The sequence below is a fragment of the Macaca fascicularis genome, chromosome 7 (genome assembly GCF_037993035.2).
Source record: "Macaca fascicularis isolate 582-1 chromosome 7, T2T-MFA8v1.1".
In the NCBI taxonomy this organism is placed as follows: Eukaryota; Metazoa; Chordata; class Mammalia; order Primates; family Cercopithecidae; genus Macaca; species Macaca fascicularis.
The window spans coordinates 15,206,767-15,225,665 of record NC_088381.1 but is presented as its reverse complement, the minus strand read 5'-3'; the positions used below and the strand labels follow the sequence as shown (position 1 = coordinate 15,225,665).

The 18,899-nt window shown below is 42.9% G+C and overlaps 1 protein-coding gene and 2 long non-coding RNA genes across 4 annotated transcripts in view; all 3 read right to left on the bottom strand.

The window, feature by feature from the left end:
* Positions 1 to 3,707: 3,707 nt before the first annotated feature.
* Positions 3,708 to 10,424, bottom strand: LOC102127532 (uncharacterized). The gene is made up of 3 exons (XR_006699280.2): positions 10,266 to 10,424; positions 7,675 to 7,823; positions 3,708 to 4,046 (listed from the first exon to the last, which is right to left on the bottom strand). It is a non-coding gene; the product is annotated as an uncharacterized lncRNA (long non-coding RNA).
* A 2,457-nt stretch (positions 10,425 to 12,881) lies between these two features.
* Positions 12,882 to 18,899, bottom strand: part of LOC107130146 (uncharacterized) — a 54,036-nt gene continuing 48,018 nt past the window's right edge. For both annotated transcript variants that reach the window (XR_010588022.1, XR_001491843.3), the window contains exon 5: positions 12,882 to 13,476. This is a non-coding gene — a long non-coding RNA (uncharacterized lncRNA). The remainder of the gene's footprint in view (positions 13,477 to 18,899) is intronic.
* LINC02694 (long intergenic non-protein coding RNA 2694) lies at positions 13,473 to 18,395 on the bottom strand. Its single transcript, XM_005559143.4, is given in 2 exon segments — positions 13,473 to 15,049; positions 16,437 to 18,395. Coding segments are annotated over 2 exon segments (546 nt in total). The 5' UTR covers positions 16,569 to 18,395; the 3' UTR covers positions 13,473 to 14,635.

The window sequence follows — 18,899 nt, the reverse complement described above, 5'->3', positions numbered from 1 at the left end:
GAACTTTGGTCTTTAATACAATTTCTCTTTGTTTTGATATAGATTCACTTTTGGTAATTTATCTCATATCTATGAAGATCTATATTGTGATTGTTTCTGTGTTTTAAAATTTTTCAATTTAGCAAATCATTATCATAAAGAAGTGCTTAACAAGGCTTGAAAATGTAAATCAATGCTAAAAAAAAGTTTTAGCATTATTGCCGTTTAGTAAGATTTTTCCTTAACCTGGACAACTATTTGTGCTATTTAATCAGGAGAATAGGCCAAGTGTGGTGGCATACGTTGGGAGGCCGAGGTGCGAGAATCACTTGAGCCCAGGAGTTCACGACCAACCTGAGCAAAATAGTGGGACCCTCTCACTACAAAAAAACTAAAAAATTAGCAGGGCTTGGTGGCACATGCCAACAGTCCCAGCTACTAGGGAGGCTGAGGTAGGAGGATCACTTGAGTCCAGGAGGTCAAAGCTGTATTAAACTTGATTAGGCCACTGCATATCCACAAAGTGAGACCCTGTCTCTAAATAAATAGTCAATCATCATCAGGAGACTTTGTCTTATGTCTTTTAGGCATCTCATTCATCAGAATTTCCTAATCTTCCCAAAGCCCAGTCCAAGTTTGGGTTAAAGCTCAGGTGAATAAAAGAGAGAAAGGATTTAGGCACTTAATATCACACAGTGGAGCTAGGGGCAAGCTTGAAGAATCCCAGTAAATTAAACAAAAGGTACCAGTGCCAGCTCAGTGAGCCAGGGGGAATTTTTAAATATCATTAGAGCCTGTCATCTTTTACCTTGGGTCGGTGGATGTATTTGTACCACTGATAGCCTGTTTAATCATCTACTCTATTCACTTGAATGTAAGAATTCTCTGGCAGGGATGAGCTCAAATAATGGATTTAAATATAAATAAATGGAAGAATGGTTTAAAAATTCTCAGGACAGTTTGTCTAAAACATATCACCTGTTCATAAATGATAGCAGGTTTCTGTAACGATTGGGGGTCCACGACCTCTTCCTTCAGCCCTCTGCAGGGCACTGTCTACTTGCTGTCTATGAGAGGTTACTGCCAAGCATGGCACAGTCATCGCTCCAGGTATGCCTCCCATGGAAGGCCTTATTTCCCCGTCAGTACACACCAGAATGAAAGCTCTAGGAGGTTATGGTCCAAGCACATCTGGCTTGTTTACCAGTATATCTGCAGCACCTCGTATAGTAGTTCATAGTTTGCATTCAACAAATATTCACTGAATAAATGAATGGCTATTTCCAGTTGTCTATCACCAAGTCAGTTTTCAAACATTTCTCAATTCAAGCTTAGAATTTGACCTCCTTCCCTGCCCCCACACCCCCCATCCCCACCAATAATATTCTGCAAGAACACAAAATTTGAAACTTACATTGAACTATGTTCCTCTTCTCTGGGCTCTATATTGGGTCCTACCAACTTCTTCCTCAATGTATCTTCAGTGATTATCTCCTTTGTCTCCCTGCCAATAGCCGAGGCCACAGTACATACCCCAAGCTTTTAATAGTTTCTCTATTTCTCTCCTTATTTAATACGTCCAGCAAACTGGTACTATACCTACTCTACTGAGTTCTAGCAGAGCCTCTTTACTTCCTAGACTACAAAGATTTCATGTTTGTGCTCAGATAAGCACAGACTGCAGGGTACAAAGGAGCAAGTGATGACTAACCCTCCTGCCACTGATACTGAGAAAGTTGCCTCCCCACCCTGAATCTCTGCTGTCTCATCTGTACAATGTGAGGCTTGGGACACTTGGTTTCCAAAGGTACATCCATACTAAGATACCCCTATTAGTATCCTACCAGCCAGCTCCACCATTCCTCATCCATCAAAACCGTGCACTCACTCCCATGCCATACAGGCAAGTTACCTTCTACTCCAGTCACGCCTCTTATTCTATACTCAATAGGCTCAATTTTGCAATTAATCTTGGCTCATCCTACTTTTTTCTCCACGTGATATACCAAGCTCTGCCCCTTTATGCATCCAAATTCCGTGTTTCCTTCAAGATCTAACTCAATTTTGGCTTCTATGACTCGTCCCTAATTCACCTGTCTATAATGGCATCTACTTTACCCGAGACATTGTAGCAAAGTGTTACATGGTCTCCCCCAAAAGAGACACTTTTAGAAAGGAAGGTCTCTGCAGGGAAAGAAACAATCAACCTCCAAAGGAAGGGAGTAGTACTCAGTTCTCAATCTTTAAAATCGTGTGCCTGAGCTGGGCACGGTGGCTCATGCCTCCTAGCACTTTGGGAGGCCAAGGCAGGCAGATCGCTTGAGCTCAGCAGTTCGAGATGAGCCTGGGCAACATGGTGAAACCCCCTAACAAAGACGTAAAAAATTAACCAGATGTGGTAGTGTGCACCTGTGGTCCCAGCTACTCAGAAGGCTAAGGTGGGAGGATCATTTGAGCCCAGGAGGCAGAAGTTGCAGTGAGCCATGATCACACAACCACATATCACCCTGGGCAACAGAGCCAGACCCCGTTTAAAAAAAAAAAGAAAAATCATTTGCCTGCCCAAGTTAAACATTAATAAAACCAATTTTTACTTATCTATGTTTTAAGTTTACATATACAAATCATATGAAGAAAAATTTATCCTCTTGGTAATTAACATGGAAGAAGTTTCCGTTGCAAGAATAGTGTGTTGCTACAGAAAATAAAGAGGATACTTTGAATGGATGAAACCCCAGAGAATATGGTCAACAGTAGATGGATCCATCAGTGCCCTTTAAGGAGGGTACTTCCTATTAACCATAGAACTTTCATTTGTCCACTCAGATGAAGTATTCTACTGTAATAGGATATTGAATGAGACTTTGCTGCTGCCTAGAATTTTTGACATTGTGCTAAGCTGAGAGCAATCAAGGAAAGGTAGCCTTACATTCCCAGGAGATGTTAAATACACATGCACATGACTGACTAAAAAACTACAACACTAGCCCCTTGATTCTTAGCCTGCCTTGTACCTGCAGCCTATTGAAGAGCTCAGGGGCACATGTGAACACAGAAATTTGGACCGACTTCCCACTTACAGAATCACACATGTGTAATCTTGTTTGAAACACAAAAGAATTAGACTGAAATTAGGTTGTCTCCAAAAAGCTATAGGCCAAATAGAATAGCACACTATTTAAGAACATGTTGCTGGAACTGGATTTAAAGTCATGCCTCTGCCATTTGCCAGCCAGGGAATCTCAGCAAAGTTACTCCATCTTTGTGAGTGTTTCCTCATCCTTAAAAATGCAGATAATGGCCAGGCACAGTGGCTCACACCTGTAATCCCAACACTTTGGGAGGCTGAGGAGTGTGGATTACCTAAGGTTGGGAGTTTGAGACCAGCCTGGCCAACATGGTGAAACTGTCTCTAATGAAAACACAAAAATTAGCCAGGTGTCATGGCGTATACCTGTAGTCCCAGCTACTCGAGAGGCTGAGGGAGGAGAATTGCTTGAACCCAGGAGGTGGAGGTTACAGTGAGCTGAGATTATGCCACTGGACTCCGGCCTGGGTAACAGAGCGAGATTTTGCCAACACACACACACACACACACACACAGCAGATAATCACAGTAGCTATTTCACAAGGTTTTGTGAGAATCAGAAGTAGTGATACTTGCAACATGCTTAGCACAGAGCCTGTCCCTGAGTCAATGAATGTGATTTATTATTATATACCAGAGATTCAGCCAGCCAGCCCTAGAAACTGGGCTCAGAAAGGCATTTGTTTCTCCATCTATAACACAAATATTTATTCTTTATATGAAAGATCCTTTTCCTGTTTCATGGGAGATTTTGCATTCCAAGTAAACAACTATAAATCTCAAGTACACATCTGGATTTCAGCGGCTAACAGGGAATACCAATGGAAAGCATGCAGGGATGGTGAAAAACCTGTTTTCCAGTCTTCCTAAAATTTTGCAGCTGGTAGAGGCTCTGCAGTGGGAGAATCACCACTGAATTTTACACCTTTCCCTGATTACATCAATAAGCAAAGGTATCTTTCCATTTCTTCATAATTGTCTGTTGTGGGAAAAAGAAAAAAGCAAAACAAAAGAGAAAAATCTTAAGAGACACAAGTTGTAAAGAGTCACATAAATAAAACTGAGTCAGGAACCATGAGTTCACACAACTTTATTCTTAGGAAGCTCTCTATAAACATAAATGGTTCTACTGCTGAGGATGACATCATTGAGTGCCTTCTCTGTTAAACAGATACTGCTGAGCCACACAAATTATGTTTTTCCACGTTACCAATAACTTTCCATGTTACCAGTACCACACTTTGCCTGTGTTACAGCACATTCCTCTTGGTGCCTGGAATACACAGGCTCTCTCTTTTCTAACTTTACTGATCTTGCCACAGATGGTTACTGTGACCTTGGATGTCTTAGGCCCATAATCATACCAACTGAGTTAATTGGCTTAGACACTCTTAGGAGTGACGCAGGGGCCCCCACCTCTGGGATAACACCCACCGTATTTCTAAAACTGCTTGTGGGAAATTTACAGGGTCATGGTCATGTTATTTACATGCAAATAGGAAAGAAAATCCATTCCAGCAGGCCACATTCTAACTACAAACACAAGAGGTTATAAATACACAAGAGGAAAACCAAACAGTCTGTTAGCATTATCTCCAAAGGCCTAGGAAAGGGAGCCAACTGCTTAGCCATCACAAAGGACTTGGGCAAAATCCTGTGACCCCTGGCATCAGATATTCTCCTTATGCTAATTTTGCAGATAGCGTCTTTTGCCTAACATTTTCATGATTAAGCCAAGGACAGCATAAAATATATGCATTTCTTAGAATTCCATTTATATTGTAATCACTTCTCTGTGCTGCTCTGAGGGCAGCAGGAAGTCTCAGACTGGTCTTCAATCTTCTTCAAGGGCTTTCTCTGACCTCTTTATTAAGAGCAGAAAGTTGCCAGTAAACATTCAACAAACTACACCTCCTCCAAGCTCAAGCTCTGTGTCAAGTTCAGATCTGATGGCCTTAGAGCAATGTTCAAAGTCAGTTCGTCAACCTTTATCCCTAAAGTTAAATTTTTTGTTTTAAATATTTTACTTAGTTTGCAAATTTGAGCAGTTTATTAGCCTCCCTAGGAAAATAAAGGAAGGAAAGCTTTATCTCATCATCTTGGGTTATCTGAAAACCACCTGCACTGCTCAATGTGGGAGAAAAGTTGATCCACAGCACCATCTCCTGGTCATTCTTGGGTATTGCACTGAGCGTCAAAGAAAAGCGGAGCACTTCTGAAGAGTGACTTTCAGGCCATTAAAGTACACCAAGCCATCGATTGTCAATCAACTATACCTAAAACATCAAAGTGTGCATTTGGCCTTCCCAGCAACCCCTAGGATGTTGATTTGTACCAAGTATTAGATTTCATCAGCGTGGCATAAACCCAGATACGCTGAAAGCTAGCAAGAACATGCAGGTTTCAAAGGGAAATTGAAAAAAATCCTTTGTAAAAATGCAAAATACTTCTAGTAGAATACTAAAAGTATAAATTATGGTTATAGACTATAAAAAGAAGATGGACATAAACATTAGAACAGTGAACACTGGATTACTAGAGAGGGGAGGGAGAGACGACACGTGGGCTGAAACTACCTGCTGGGTACTCTACTCACAACGTGGGTGCAACATACTCATGTAACAAATCTGCACGTGCGACCCCTGTCGCTAAAAGTTGAAAAACAATTTTAAAAAACAAAAAGGGAACATGGAAAAGTGAAAAGAGGGATGTAGAAAGATGGCAACCAAGATGGTTTTTCTCTAATATCACTTAATATTACATATTTTGGGTAACAATAAATGGGGACAGGCAGGCAATCAATAAGTTGTTGTTGCAGGAAGTTGTACTGGATATGCAAAAAGGATTTATGCCAGTTCCCCAAATCTCACTTTAACAATGGGTCATAAGCACAGAAAATATTCTCCCATGTAGAACACACCAAGTGTTCCCAATCGCCTTTGGGATCACTACTCTGTTCTGCCCATCAATCTATCCTTTTTCTCCCCTACATGAGCAGTGAGTCACTTGAGTGGGCACAGCCTGGAAACTGAGGTCATGTCAGAGCTTAATCCAGTACCACTAATGACCAGATCTTTACCTGTCAATCATATAGTACCAGCAACAATTGTTTCCCAAGTTGGTTCACACAGAATCCCTTGGGGGAGCTTTTTGAAAATAGGTTTCCAGGCCCTTCTAGTTCTGCCACAGAATCACTACACCTGGAAACCAAAAAACTTCAGGGTCAACATTCTCCCCCAGGTGATTCTAATCGCAATCTGTCTGTGGACTCACAATTGGAAGCCGCTGGAAGATCACAGCTGTATCTTATTGAAAGAGGAAAACAATTAAATCCTTGCCAGTCTCGCACTGCTTACAAGAAGTGTGGCGTCAGTTCCAGGTCATCAAAGGTCAGCATTTTTTACTACAAAAGTTTGGTTACAGTTAAGATGTTCTCTTCTGGGTACATCATTGCCAAATGAAGAAATAGACCAATTTATATAGTCAGTCCTCCATATCCACAGGTTTCACATCTGAGGATTCAGCCATCAGCAAATCAAAAATATTCCGAAAAAAAGATTGGGAATACCAATATTAAAACAAAAAAATCAACATAGTGTCAACAACTGTTCGCACAGTATTTACATTGTATTAGGTATTGTAAGTAATCTAGAGATTATTTAAAATATATGGGAGGATTGTATAGCTTATGTGAAAATACGTTCTATCAGGGACTTGTACATCCTCAAATTTTTGTAACCTTGGGGTGGGTATGCTGAAACCCACCCTCTAGAATACAAAGAGATTACTGTATAATCCATGATTACTTTCTTTCCAAAACCTTTCTATATGAACTATGAAAGCATCATTTTAATGTTAAACTCTGAACCCAGGAAGAAAATTGTCTTGGATAATGGGGAAGGGAGTGCATACCATTACACAAAGGAGGAGCCCCTTGCAGGCTCAAGAACCGTCTGGATGACTTGGGAACATAAATTGTGGCAGTGGGCTAGCAAGTTTCTAGTGGAGAAAGACTGGAGGCTGGAAGCTTAATTAAATGCATTTGCAGCAAATTTGGATGTGAATTAACAATGCCAAAGCTAAGACGGGACTTGAAAGCATGTTTTCTTGAGGGTGACTCAATCTCATTTCCAGGAGAAGGATCCCTATATAGTCCCTTAGTCACAATTAGTCCATCTCCAACCTTTGTCTTTTTCTTGCTCTCACATCCCTCACCAGAGTCCATATATGACAATGTTAAAGCTGACTGTGATGCGTATCCTGACTCCTAGTGTCCTCCATGCACCGGGGAACAAGTCTGCACCCTCAATTTCCCAAGCCCTGAAACACCTAGAATTGGATTTTTTGTCCACAATGGAAGCTCATATATGTTAGCTGAATTCTTGAAAGAAGCTGCTGACACGTTTGGTTAAGGAGTAAGAATGTGTTGCCACTTTGATTAAAACCAGCACTTTAATAGAAAGTACAGTCCCTAATGACAGATTATCCAGAGCTAGAAAAAAACTGTTGTCGCCAGTACCTTCAAGAATCCTTTTGGCTGTGATTCCTCAGCCATGACTGAGGGAGGACTGTGAGCCAGGGTTGGTCTCCCCAGAAATACTTCTCACCTGATCAAGGATTACAGGACGTACAATTGCCTCTAGATTTCCCACCATCTGCCTGAAATCTTCACCACTTCCCCTTCTGACAGCAACAAAAGGCAGCGATGTGCATTGGCGGCAGTTCTGTGACGGTCCCAGAAGTAAATAAACCGATTCTAAGAAAATGGAAACCATGGCCTCGTGAAAGTTAGATGTCCTGACAGTCCAGGCAGCTCATGTGATAGGTGATCTATTGAAACTTTCTGTGAGTTTTACTCATGCTGTTAGGGGAGGACAAGAGGAGGAGGAGGACCATTACGTAGAGGGAATACAGAAGGGAGCAAAACAAATAATTTTCGTTACGAGAATTTTTATAACCAAATACATGATTTTTTTGTTTGCCTGTCAATAAAATTGTTTTCATTGTAATTTACATGTGTCCTGCCAGTCAATTTAACGAAACATCATTTTCATTTTATTCCGTTTACTCCAGAATCTCTGCTAAACTGGAAGCATTTTACTTCAGTCCTGTGAATCAATCAATACGCACCTACTCTGAGCACCTACTGATTACCATTCATGCTGGGTACCACAGCTTAAAAAAGAGAACAAGTAAACCGATTCGATTCTAAAGGGCCTTTACCTGTAACTGAGACATAGACTTATGAAATTAACAGTGAGTAAAAAACACCACTAACTTACTATGTGAAGCAGTCAAAACAGGACAGTATAAGCAGACGTTTAAAGTACTTACATTAAAAGATAATTTTAAGTCATTCATTTCAAAATAATCTCCTAAGTTCATACTTAGGAATGCCCTATCCCACAAGCCTGATGGATCTAAAAATTTGATTTATATCAGCTATAAATTAGGGAGAGGTAGCTCTGCTTGTAAAAATAATTTTTTTCTTCTACAAGCGGATTTCTCACAGCTCCCTTGGAATTGGCAACTTGAATTGAAAGCAAGTTTTGGTGATAAGAGCACAGCCCCCGAGCCACACAGCCAGGCTCAATATGAGCTCTGCTAGGTTCTAGCTGTGCGACTTTAGACAGGTGATTCAACATCTCTGTGTTTCAGGGTCCTCGTTTGTAAAGAGGAGATAATGACAGTGCCTCCCCCATAGAGGGGTTACAAAGATTAGATGAGTTCCTGTAATTAAAGTCCTTGGCACCATTCCTGGCCCTCACCTGCCACGGAAAGTGGGGCATGGCACTGCCAGGCCCAGGTGCATAGGAAACACCTAGGCAGGGAGCCAATCTGGTACTAGATAGAAGTCTTTTTCCCCCAGAGAACTCGTACATGTTTGCATGTCTTTCTGAAAAGCAACTAGAAGTTATTCCTTTGGGAGATGGAGGAAGACAGCACAAATGCTATAATTTAGCTATGTATTTTCCCCCTTTTATCTCAATTCTTAAAACAGAACTTTCTCTGACATCAAATTGATGACAGGCTCTTCCCACCCACTTCAGAGTCAATTCCAGACAGCTGGAAAAAGAAGGAATCCACAGCAAGAAAATCACCGTTCTGATTAGATGCCAGCTTCTTCCCATCAGGCATCAGATAGTCATTGACTGACTGGATGGATAATAACTTGCTCCTGGATTGATGCTGAATGATAGTTATATCTCTGTGCATAGAAAAGCCAAGCCAGCCAGGCATAGTGGCTCACACCTGTAATTCTAGCACTTTGGGAGGCCAAGGCGGGTGGATCACCTGAGGTCAGGAGTGCGAAACCAGCCTGGCCAACATGGTAAAATCCTCTCTCTACTAAAAACACAAAAATTAGCCAGGCATGGTGGTGGCGCCTGTAATCTCAACTACTTGGAAGGCTGAGGCACGAGAATCACTTGAACCCAAGAGGCAGAGATTGCAGTGAGCCAAGATTGTGCCATTGCACTCCAGCCTGGGCAACAGAGGGAGACTCCATTAAAAAAAAAAAAAGAAGAAGAAAAGAAAAGCCAAGCCTACTGACATTAGCAGTATCATGTGGTTGAAAAATAACCATCATAATAATTTACATTAGTCTCATTTGTATTGAAATGATGCCAATGTAAAGCCACATGTAAAGATGAATTCAACAAAATCCCAAACCAAATGAAATACTGGTTCAGAGAATATTCTTATGCTGTGATTGTGTCAAGCCTAACAGGATTTAAAAATAATGGCCTAAATAATTCTAAGTGGTTTCATATAAATAGTTGCAGATAGAGTCCAAAATAAATATTTTAAAAGATTTTCTGAATATTGGTTCAAATTCAATTTATTCTGGATTTTGATTTCAGTCTCTGGTGCTTGTTGCTTTTATTTATCTTAGCTCGGTAAGTTGTCCCTGAAAAAAATAGTAGGAGCCACGTCACCCACCCTTTAAAATTTTTTTTTCAAATAAAAATATGGAAAAGTGTACAGGTCATAAACATAAAATTTTCACAAACTGAACACAACTGTGTAATTAGCACCCAGGTTAAGAAACAGAACTCAGCAGCACCTCAGAAGCCCACTTCATGCCTCTTCTCCCAAAAGCAACCTCTATCCTGACCCTTAACTACATAGTTCAGTGCATCATTCAGCTCTTGCTGCATAACAATCACAAAACTTCAGTATTTTATCACTCACTCACCTGGGGTGGTTGTGTAGGCAAGTCAGTTCATCTTAGCTGGGCTCTTGTTGGGTCTGACCTGCATACCCCGGCCGATGGATGAAATGAGTACTCAGACACAAGCATGCAGTGTAAGAGCAGCTAGGTGACTGCCTGGCTCTCGTGGCCAGACAGCAGCCTGGTGAAGCTGGAGCTGCTTGCTTTTATTCAGTGCAGGCACAATGCCGAAAACCTGGAGCCAACACAATCTGTAGGCAATTAACATTTATTGTTCACCTTCCAGGGAATGACAGGTGCGGGGATGATCAAAGGTCAGTTGCTGGTCAACATAAGTAAACAAGCCTGTTTAAGACAAATTCCCCTACACTCCCTTGTACCTACTCCTTGCCTTCTGCCTCAGGGTTATAGAACAGCTGCTTTCAGCTATTCTACCCCTGGGCTCTGCAGGATCTTCCAACCTTTCAGAAGGTTTACGTCCTTTCCCTATAGTTTATCCCACCACCGTGACAGATCCCCCACAGGCTTTCTCTTGCATCTAGGGGGTTGGGAACAGCTCGCCCCCAGCAGGCTAGCCAGGGCATGGCCATGGTGATAGCAGAGAATAAGAGAACAAACAGAAATATGCAGACATCCTCTTTATTCAAGACAGACTTTGACAGAGCCAGGATTAGAGTGAGGCTAGCAGAGTGAGTGAGGCTAGTAGAGTGAGGCTAGTAAATTGAGTCATGCAAGTGCAGGGTCAGCTCCTGTCTTTATTGAAGTTTTGACATTTTGTCCATAATAGATTTTTCTTGAATTAATTTTGATTTTTCAAAAACATTGCATTAAATATTATTTTTCTTGATTACTGAGGATTTTGGTGCCTCCTTAATTTTAAGGCTGGGAAAATTGCCTTCATTGTCTCACCGTAGTCCTGACCCTGCTGGGGAAATACACTCCACATCTTTGGTGAAAGGAGCTGCAGTCATATGGCAAAGGGCATGGATTGTAAGAGATAAAGAGTTAGAGCTGCTAGTACAATCAATCTACTACAATTAATTTTCACCATTTTTTAGGCTGGGTGCAGTGACTGATGCCTGTAATCCCAGCACTTTGGGAGGTTGAGGCAGGAGGATCACTTGAGTGCAGGAGTTTGAGACCAGCCTGGGCAACATAGGGAGATCCCATCTGTACAAAAAGTTTTTTTAAAAATATTAGGTGGGTGTGGTGGCCTGCTCCTATAGTTCCAGCTACTCAGAAGGCTGAGGTAGGAAGATCCTTTAGCCTGGGAATTTGAGGGTGCAGTGAGCTGTGATTACGCCACTGTACTCCACCCTGGGTGACAGAGTAAGACCTGGTTTGGAGCCATTTTTGTATTTTATATAAATGGAATTGGACAATGTGTGTTCTCTTGAGTCTGGCATCTTTTTTCTTAACGTTATATTTGTGAAATGCATCCAGAGTGTTGTGTGTAATTGTAAATCATTCATTTTCATTGCTATACAGTATCCCGTTGTACAAAGACACCACAGGGTTGAAGGGCATTTGGATAGTCACCATTTACAGCTATTAATACCACTGTGTTGAACAATCTAGTATAAATCTCTATTAAATATATATATGCATTTTTGTTGTACATGTACATAGGAATGGAATTGCTGGGTCCGAGGGTGTATGTACATTCAGTTTTAATTGTTGCCAGTTTCCCAACAATTAATTCGTTCAGTTTTATTAAAGTTCTTGGTATGTAGTCATATGAATCTTCCAGTTTTGATCTTTTTTAAGATAGTTTGGCTATTTTTGGCTCCACATTTCTAAATACATTTTAGAAATAGCTTGTCAATTTCCGCAAAAGAAAAAACCTGCTGGGATTTTTATTGGGCTTGTTTTGAATCTGTAGACTAATTTGGGAAGAACTGACATCTTTTCAACATACCTCCATGTCATCTTAAATTTTTCTCCATGTCTCATACCTTCGTTATATCTACTTTGAATAAGATAGGTACCCAATAAATATATAAAATAGGTGGTTAATTAATGCATTACAAGGCTTTAGACTTAATGATTTTTTTTAGTCATACTACACATCTGCTATGGTTCCAATGTCCTCACTAAAACTCTTGTTGAAATTTAATTGCTGTTGTTACAGTTTTGGGAGATGGGACCTGTAAGAGGTGATGAGGTCCTGAGGGCTCTGCCTTTGTGAATAGACGCATGCTGTCATCACAGAAGTGAGTGAGCGATCTTGGGAGCCTGGCCCCCTTTTCCTCCCTTCCTCCCTCTCTGTCTCTGTCTCTCTTTCTCACACTCCCTCTCTTGCCCTTCTGCCTCCCTGCCATAGGATGGCCCTCCCCGGAGGACAGCACCATGCTCTTGGACTTCCCAGCCTCCAAAACTATACGCTAAATGAATTTCTCTTCATTATAAATGACCCATTCTGTAGTATTCTGTTACAGCAACAGGAAACCTATTAAGACAACCTCTTCCAGACACCTAAACTCATTCTTCTCTTCCATTCCCCTAGGCCTTGCACACGCTCTTCCTTAGTGGGGTAGAATTCCCTCCCTGCCCTCTATCCCTCCCGCCTGACTAAATCTAGTCTTCCTTGACAAGTCTGTTCAAATGTCACTGCTCTGCAGAGTTAGCAAGTCCTCTTTGTTTTCTCCCACTGCATTCCTTCACCTGCTTTTAACTTGCCATGTTGTATCATAATGAGCTGCTCGGGTACCCACTGAACACTTGGCCTACCAGAACCAGCCCAGCACTAAGTACATTTGTGTTGCATAAATGAAAATGACTATTCCACATTTTGCTAGGCTGTTTGGTTCAGATGTTTTTGTTGGGCTGTTTGTTAGTTGATTTGTTTTGTCTTTCTAGGACTTCATTTGAATTGAAATTTAGTCAAAGAAAAAAAATGTGTTCCAGTTTGGCAAAGGAGTACATGTCTATCTGATTGTTGCTTCATTATTTATTTTGATTTGAAAATATTTCTTTATATTAAACCTCTTTACAATGTGGATTTGAAGCAGATAAATTGTTTGGTCTGATTCACTTCACAGCTTCTGAGTTAGTTTAGAAGAAAACCATCAACTGATGTTTCCAGTAACGAGTAGCAAGAGAACTCATGAAAAGGCAGGCACATCTCCAGTGACCACTAGGTGGCAGTTTCACTCTCAATATGACCAGATTGACAATGTCCATCCAAGAAGTCTGGGGCAGGCAAGTTGGAGCACAAAGTGAAGCTTAACTAGGCCTGTGGGTGGAAAAACGAAGACCCAAACTCAGCCCTGAAGAAAATTGAATTATGGAAAAAACAGCACATGGAAAATGTAAAGGAATGCCACTAGACATTATTTCACTGAAAGGTTAGCCAAGTTAACCACAGCCACAAAATCAGTAGAGAAAAGATGTGCAGGACCCAAGACAGGCCAGACAGTATTGAAAGGCAAAGGAGTCTCCAGTCTGCCCTCCACGGCTGGAGCCCAGCCCCCTGGGGAAAGGCAGGATGGTTGCAGGCTGGTCATTGCTGAGTCTCTGGTAATGTGCGGGATGACCATCCTCAGATGTCTGTCAGCCAAGACTGCATGGTTCTCCTCTTCTGAGTAATCCCAGAAGGAACTCCTTTATAGTTCCCATTCCACAGTTGGATAAGGGACTTTTCAAGCTCAAAGTAGGAACAAGGGGCAGGGCTTATCTCTACAGACAGCCAACGTGGCTCCTATCACAGCAAATCCAGACACTTTATGGGTCTACTCTCAACAGGCCAGCCAGGGCCCCTGAGGAAATTACTTGGACTATTAACCTCAAGGAGGCTGCAGGTCGAAAGCATCAACCGACTTCTATCAGCAGTGTTTTTTTGTTTTTGGTTTTGGTTTTTTTGTTTTTTTGTTTTTTTTTAATGACCCAGATTTCTTCTGCCCTAGAATAGGAAAACTGAGGCCCAGAGCAAGCCAGGGATGAAGTAAATCCATCCTACATGACTGAGAAGAGAACCTTCGGGTGGGCCTGAGGACACAAAAGCCCCAAGGAAGCTGTCTTGGCGGTGTCCAGGTTATTACAATATAACACCCACTCACACGTTTGTGGTAGGGCTTTAACTTTTCCACACGAAGAACTTAAGTAATCGAATTACCTGTTTTCTCTTTCTCTGCTACCAAACCCAGAAAGACTGCAAAGAATAGACACTTGAATCTAAACCAAACTGCCAGGCTCAAAGGACACTGCACCAGCTACAAGGTAATAAACACCACGGGTTATAGGATCCGTGAACGGGATAAGCTCCTTTACTTCCCCCCTGCTGGAGTGTGAGTTATAAAACAGACTAACAAGGAGAGGGAGAGACAAATTTTAAGGAAGAGCTAGTAAGAAGGCACCTGCAGCTTCTCCCCAACATCTTCCACACCACACCGACATCAACCTCCAGGCCTAGTTTGGGTGGGGAAAGGAACCCCCAGAGGATCTGAGAGGAGAGATTGCCATGCACTCCCCCTGGTGGACTTTCCCAGGTAGCAGCCCCCACAGACACCTCTACCACTGGGTCTCAGGAAGACAGGAAGTGGTGAAGGGCGGGGCACAGTCAGGTAGGACGGGCTGGAAGCCACATCTGGGCTTCTCTTGGAGTCAAACTTTGTAATGGAGGAGATCCATGCATTTCCTTGGACCCAGCATGGTCTGAAGGCATGAGCTGCAGCTTGCATCAACTTGCCAGCCCTAAAAGGACTCTTGGAGAAGAGAAGGGAAGCATCTTCTCCTGGGTTCCAATCCCTGAGCTCTTGTTAGTGACCCTGGGTGAGATGTTCACTTACTCTGAGCGTCAGCTTTCCTCCCTGTAAAATGGGGATAACATTACCTAATTCATATAGTTGTTAGAATTAAAGGAAATAAAATTCATCAAGTTTCTTGTACAGAATAGATGATTAATAAATGGGATGGGTCTGGAGCACCTGCCTGGGATGGAGCCACTGACTGACTTTGAAGCAGCAGAGAGTTCTATGTGCTTCCTAAAAACGCCAGGCTCTAGCAACACCTATACCAGGGGACGTCAGCAGAAAAGTAAACCCAGCGTGCCAAGAAGCACTTGGGACCAGAGAAAGGACGCCCTCCCCATCACTAGCACACAGCTAACCATGGAGAAGGACTTCTCTACCAATGGCAACCACCAAAGAAACTAGGGACACCAGAGCCAAGAAAATTATGTTCGATTACAAAATACATTCCATTTTACAGCCATTTGTATTAATTATCAGTTGCTACTTTAATAAATTACCAAAACTTTAACAGCTTAAAACACACACTTACTATCATTTAGTTCTATGGGCCACAAGTCCTGTGGGTCTCGTAGGACTGAAATCAATGTCTCGGCAGGACAGCATTCCTTAGAGGCAGCTCTCGGGGTGAGTCTTTATCTTGGCTCATTCTGGTCTTGACAGTTCCGTGGGATTGTAAGACTGAGGTCCTTTCTGGTTGCTAACTGGGGTCACCCTGAACTCCTAGAAGACATTTGCTCTGTCCTTATGTAGAGTCCCTACCTCTCAGAACCAGCCACAGGGCATGGAATCCTTCTCTCATGGCCCTCTCTTTGACCCCATTTCCCCTAGATGCATTTCTGTCTCTGACTGCACCCAGGGAAGGCTGTCTGCTTTTTAGGATTAGATTGGGCCCATTTGGATAATCCAGGATAATCTCTTTATCTCAAGATCCTTAATGTTAACCACACTTGCAAAATCCTGTTTGCTATTAAGATAGCATATTCACAGGTTCTGGGAATGAGAATGTGAACATCTTTGCGGGGGGGCATCTTTCTATCTACCAAACTATTATACACTCACCAGGCATTTATTTACTACCTTAATGGCCAAGTACAGTGCTATGTGCTGATTTGATGTTGCTAGAAGGATCATCAGGCAGGGGAGAAAGTCTAGGATGGGTGGTGCCCCCCACTGGGACATCTGACTTAGAGCTTTGCAGTACTCCAGGGGATGCTGTTGACATAAAATACAGTGTGGATTGTAACTCTCACCTCTCACTCCCTTAACTCTCTTGCCTCCCCAGTCCTTGCCCCTGACTCATACAGGCTGAAGCCCCAGTCTGAAATTGCTGGAGGTGTCTAATAAGGTCATTCCAGATCTCTGGGAGGCAGGAGCTAAGTTCACCAGGGGACTCAGATGGTGACCCTGCTAGATCCAGGTTCAGCTATAGCAGAAAAAAACAAACAGCAGTCCAAACAAACCCCTGGAGACAGACACTGCTCCTGCTCTTAGCCTTGCTTCCTGGCCTGGTTTCATGGTTCTTCCGGGGACTAGAGAAGGAAATGCCCAGGTCCTCTTGGGCCCCTTGTAGTTCCATATAAGAATAGAAAACCTGTCACTAACTGAAATCCCTTCCGGCTGAGGTTCCCTGGCCTATATTTTGTAGCTCCAGGGTTCAGCAGAGCTGCCAATTTGCTGATGGGTTCTCAACCACAAGATGGTGAGTCAGCACAGTGGTTGACTCTCAGCAGAGAGGCTGCAGCCTTCAGCAGAGCTCCCAGTGGGGCAGCCTCCTCATCGGCCTGTGCTGTTGTTCTGCCCCTGCGTTTCTTCCAGTCCTGGACATTCCTGACCTGGCTGGCACCCTAGTCGCACACCCAGGAAGCAGTTCAGCCCGCTGAGCACAGTGCTTCCCAAAACCATGGCATAAGAGGTGAAGGATAGACCAGGGAGGAAGTCTTCAGCCCAGTCTGACAAGCACAGACCAACGTTTGGCCAACAGCAACTCAGGCTCTTTGCTCTGGGCCAGACTCCAAACATGAGTGTGCTGGTGGGGTGTTCTGCCTTCCCTCCCTCTGCTCTAGAATTCAGATCTGGAAGCCAGGTTGTGACAGCTGGGATCCAGACACAGTCCCCATCACAGCATCACATTCTGGCCAACCAGGCTTCCAGTGGCAGAAGCTGCCACTAGGAATGGGCACCAGTCCACTCTCTGTTAAAAAGCCTTTGCTTCACACCACGAAACCCAAAGTGCCAGCTGTGGTTGTCACTTCTGCTCCTACCGCTTAAAATTTCCTGGCAAGGCAGACTTTTAGAGAACGATTCCCCCACCAACATAGCATTCCTTTTTTAAATCTTTCCTGTACCTCTCTTAGGGCTAAGTTACTGATGATAGCCCTGAGTGATACGGAACAAGCTGGCAGCAAGGAAGAAACTTGTTAGCAGTGACAAGCTCCAGATGACAGTTAGGTGGCTTGGAAGACCAGTCTTACTCTAAAGAGATCCTGCCCCCATCCCAGCTCTGGATTACTTGGTCTGGTAGGTTTTACAGGGTATGACCCCAGTTTTCTGTTTAAGGACATTGGCCTCCAGATATGACTAGGAGGGAGTTTTCCTCTCAGGTCTTTCTGCAAAGATCACCATGACAATTACCAGAATAATAAATATCTATAATCACATGCAATCTTTAGCTTTAGTAATAGAGTGTGACAGAGAACTCTGCTGCTGCTGCTATTGCTACTGCTGCTGCTAATAGTGATGATGATGATAAGGAAGACACGAGATAATTTGACCTTCCTCAGCCTCCGATGGCTGATTACAGGTAGATGTGGCTTCTGAACCAAAGTTATGTAATTCGCCTCTTGTTCCTGATCCGCTTTAGCAAAAGTTCCCTGGAAAGGACCTTGTACCTTCTTGAAGTATCCAACACACAGTCATCTTTATGTTTTCCTACCAAGTTCCCACATTTCTGCCGCAGTGGGTTCTACAGTCTGAACCCCAGAAACAATTTAATAGTTCAAACATCTGGCAAGCTATTACATTAAATTGCAGATTCCCAACCCAGAGTAGAAGAATCCTTGACTGCCTGCACCCCTCCCCCGCAATTCTGCTCCACCTCAAAACTGCCTACATCATCTCAACCACCCAACTTTTGGGAAATAGCAGTGAATTCTCTCTTCCTTTTCATGGAGACTAGCCCAGGTCATAGACCCAATCTCTTTACTGGGGACCTAGGCTGATAATTTTGAGCACACAAAATCAGTAGTAAAAACAATGTCCCACAATGTAGAACATCCTCAACTGAGGAGAGAGCTCAATGGTTGAGAGTGTTTGTAGTATCATGCACTGCCCAGGAATGCAGAGAACACGTAGCTCTGTTAGCTCTTCTTGATTTAGAGTGGAAGACAACTCTTGGAATGTAGGGAAAAACTTCTACGGCTGTAATGGAAATAAAGATTCATAGTTTTTAAATAATGGAATCACAATGAATCAGACCAGGGTGACATTAAACTGGATGTCTCTGTCCTTAAAGTTGAAGGTGAGATGGTTTCAGGCAAGCAGGTAATGCCGTCACTGGGAGAGTCTCATGTGTTCCAGGAAGACAAGGCTTCCAGCATAGAACATCTGGTAACTTTCCAACTGTTACACTATCTTTTAGGAAGCCTTAACATAAGTGTCCAGTCACGTCCTGGAATTGGCCTAAGTTCCATGTGTGCTCTTAAAATGAATTTGGACCCTACTCTACTCCAGCCCATCAACCTTCTCGTTGTTCTTCCAACACCCCAAGTTTGTTTCTACCTTGAAGGCCTTACCCACTGTTGCCTCTGTCTGAAACATTCCTCCTCCAACTTCTTTGTGGCCAGGCCCCTCTCACTGTTCAGGCCTCAGTTCAAATGTCTCCCCTTAGAGGTGATGATGCCTGAGGCCC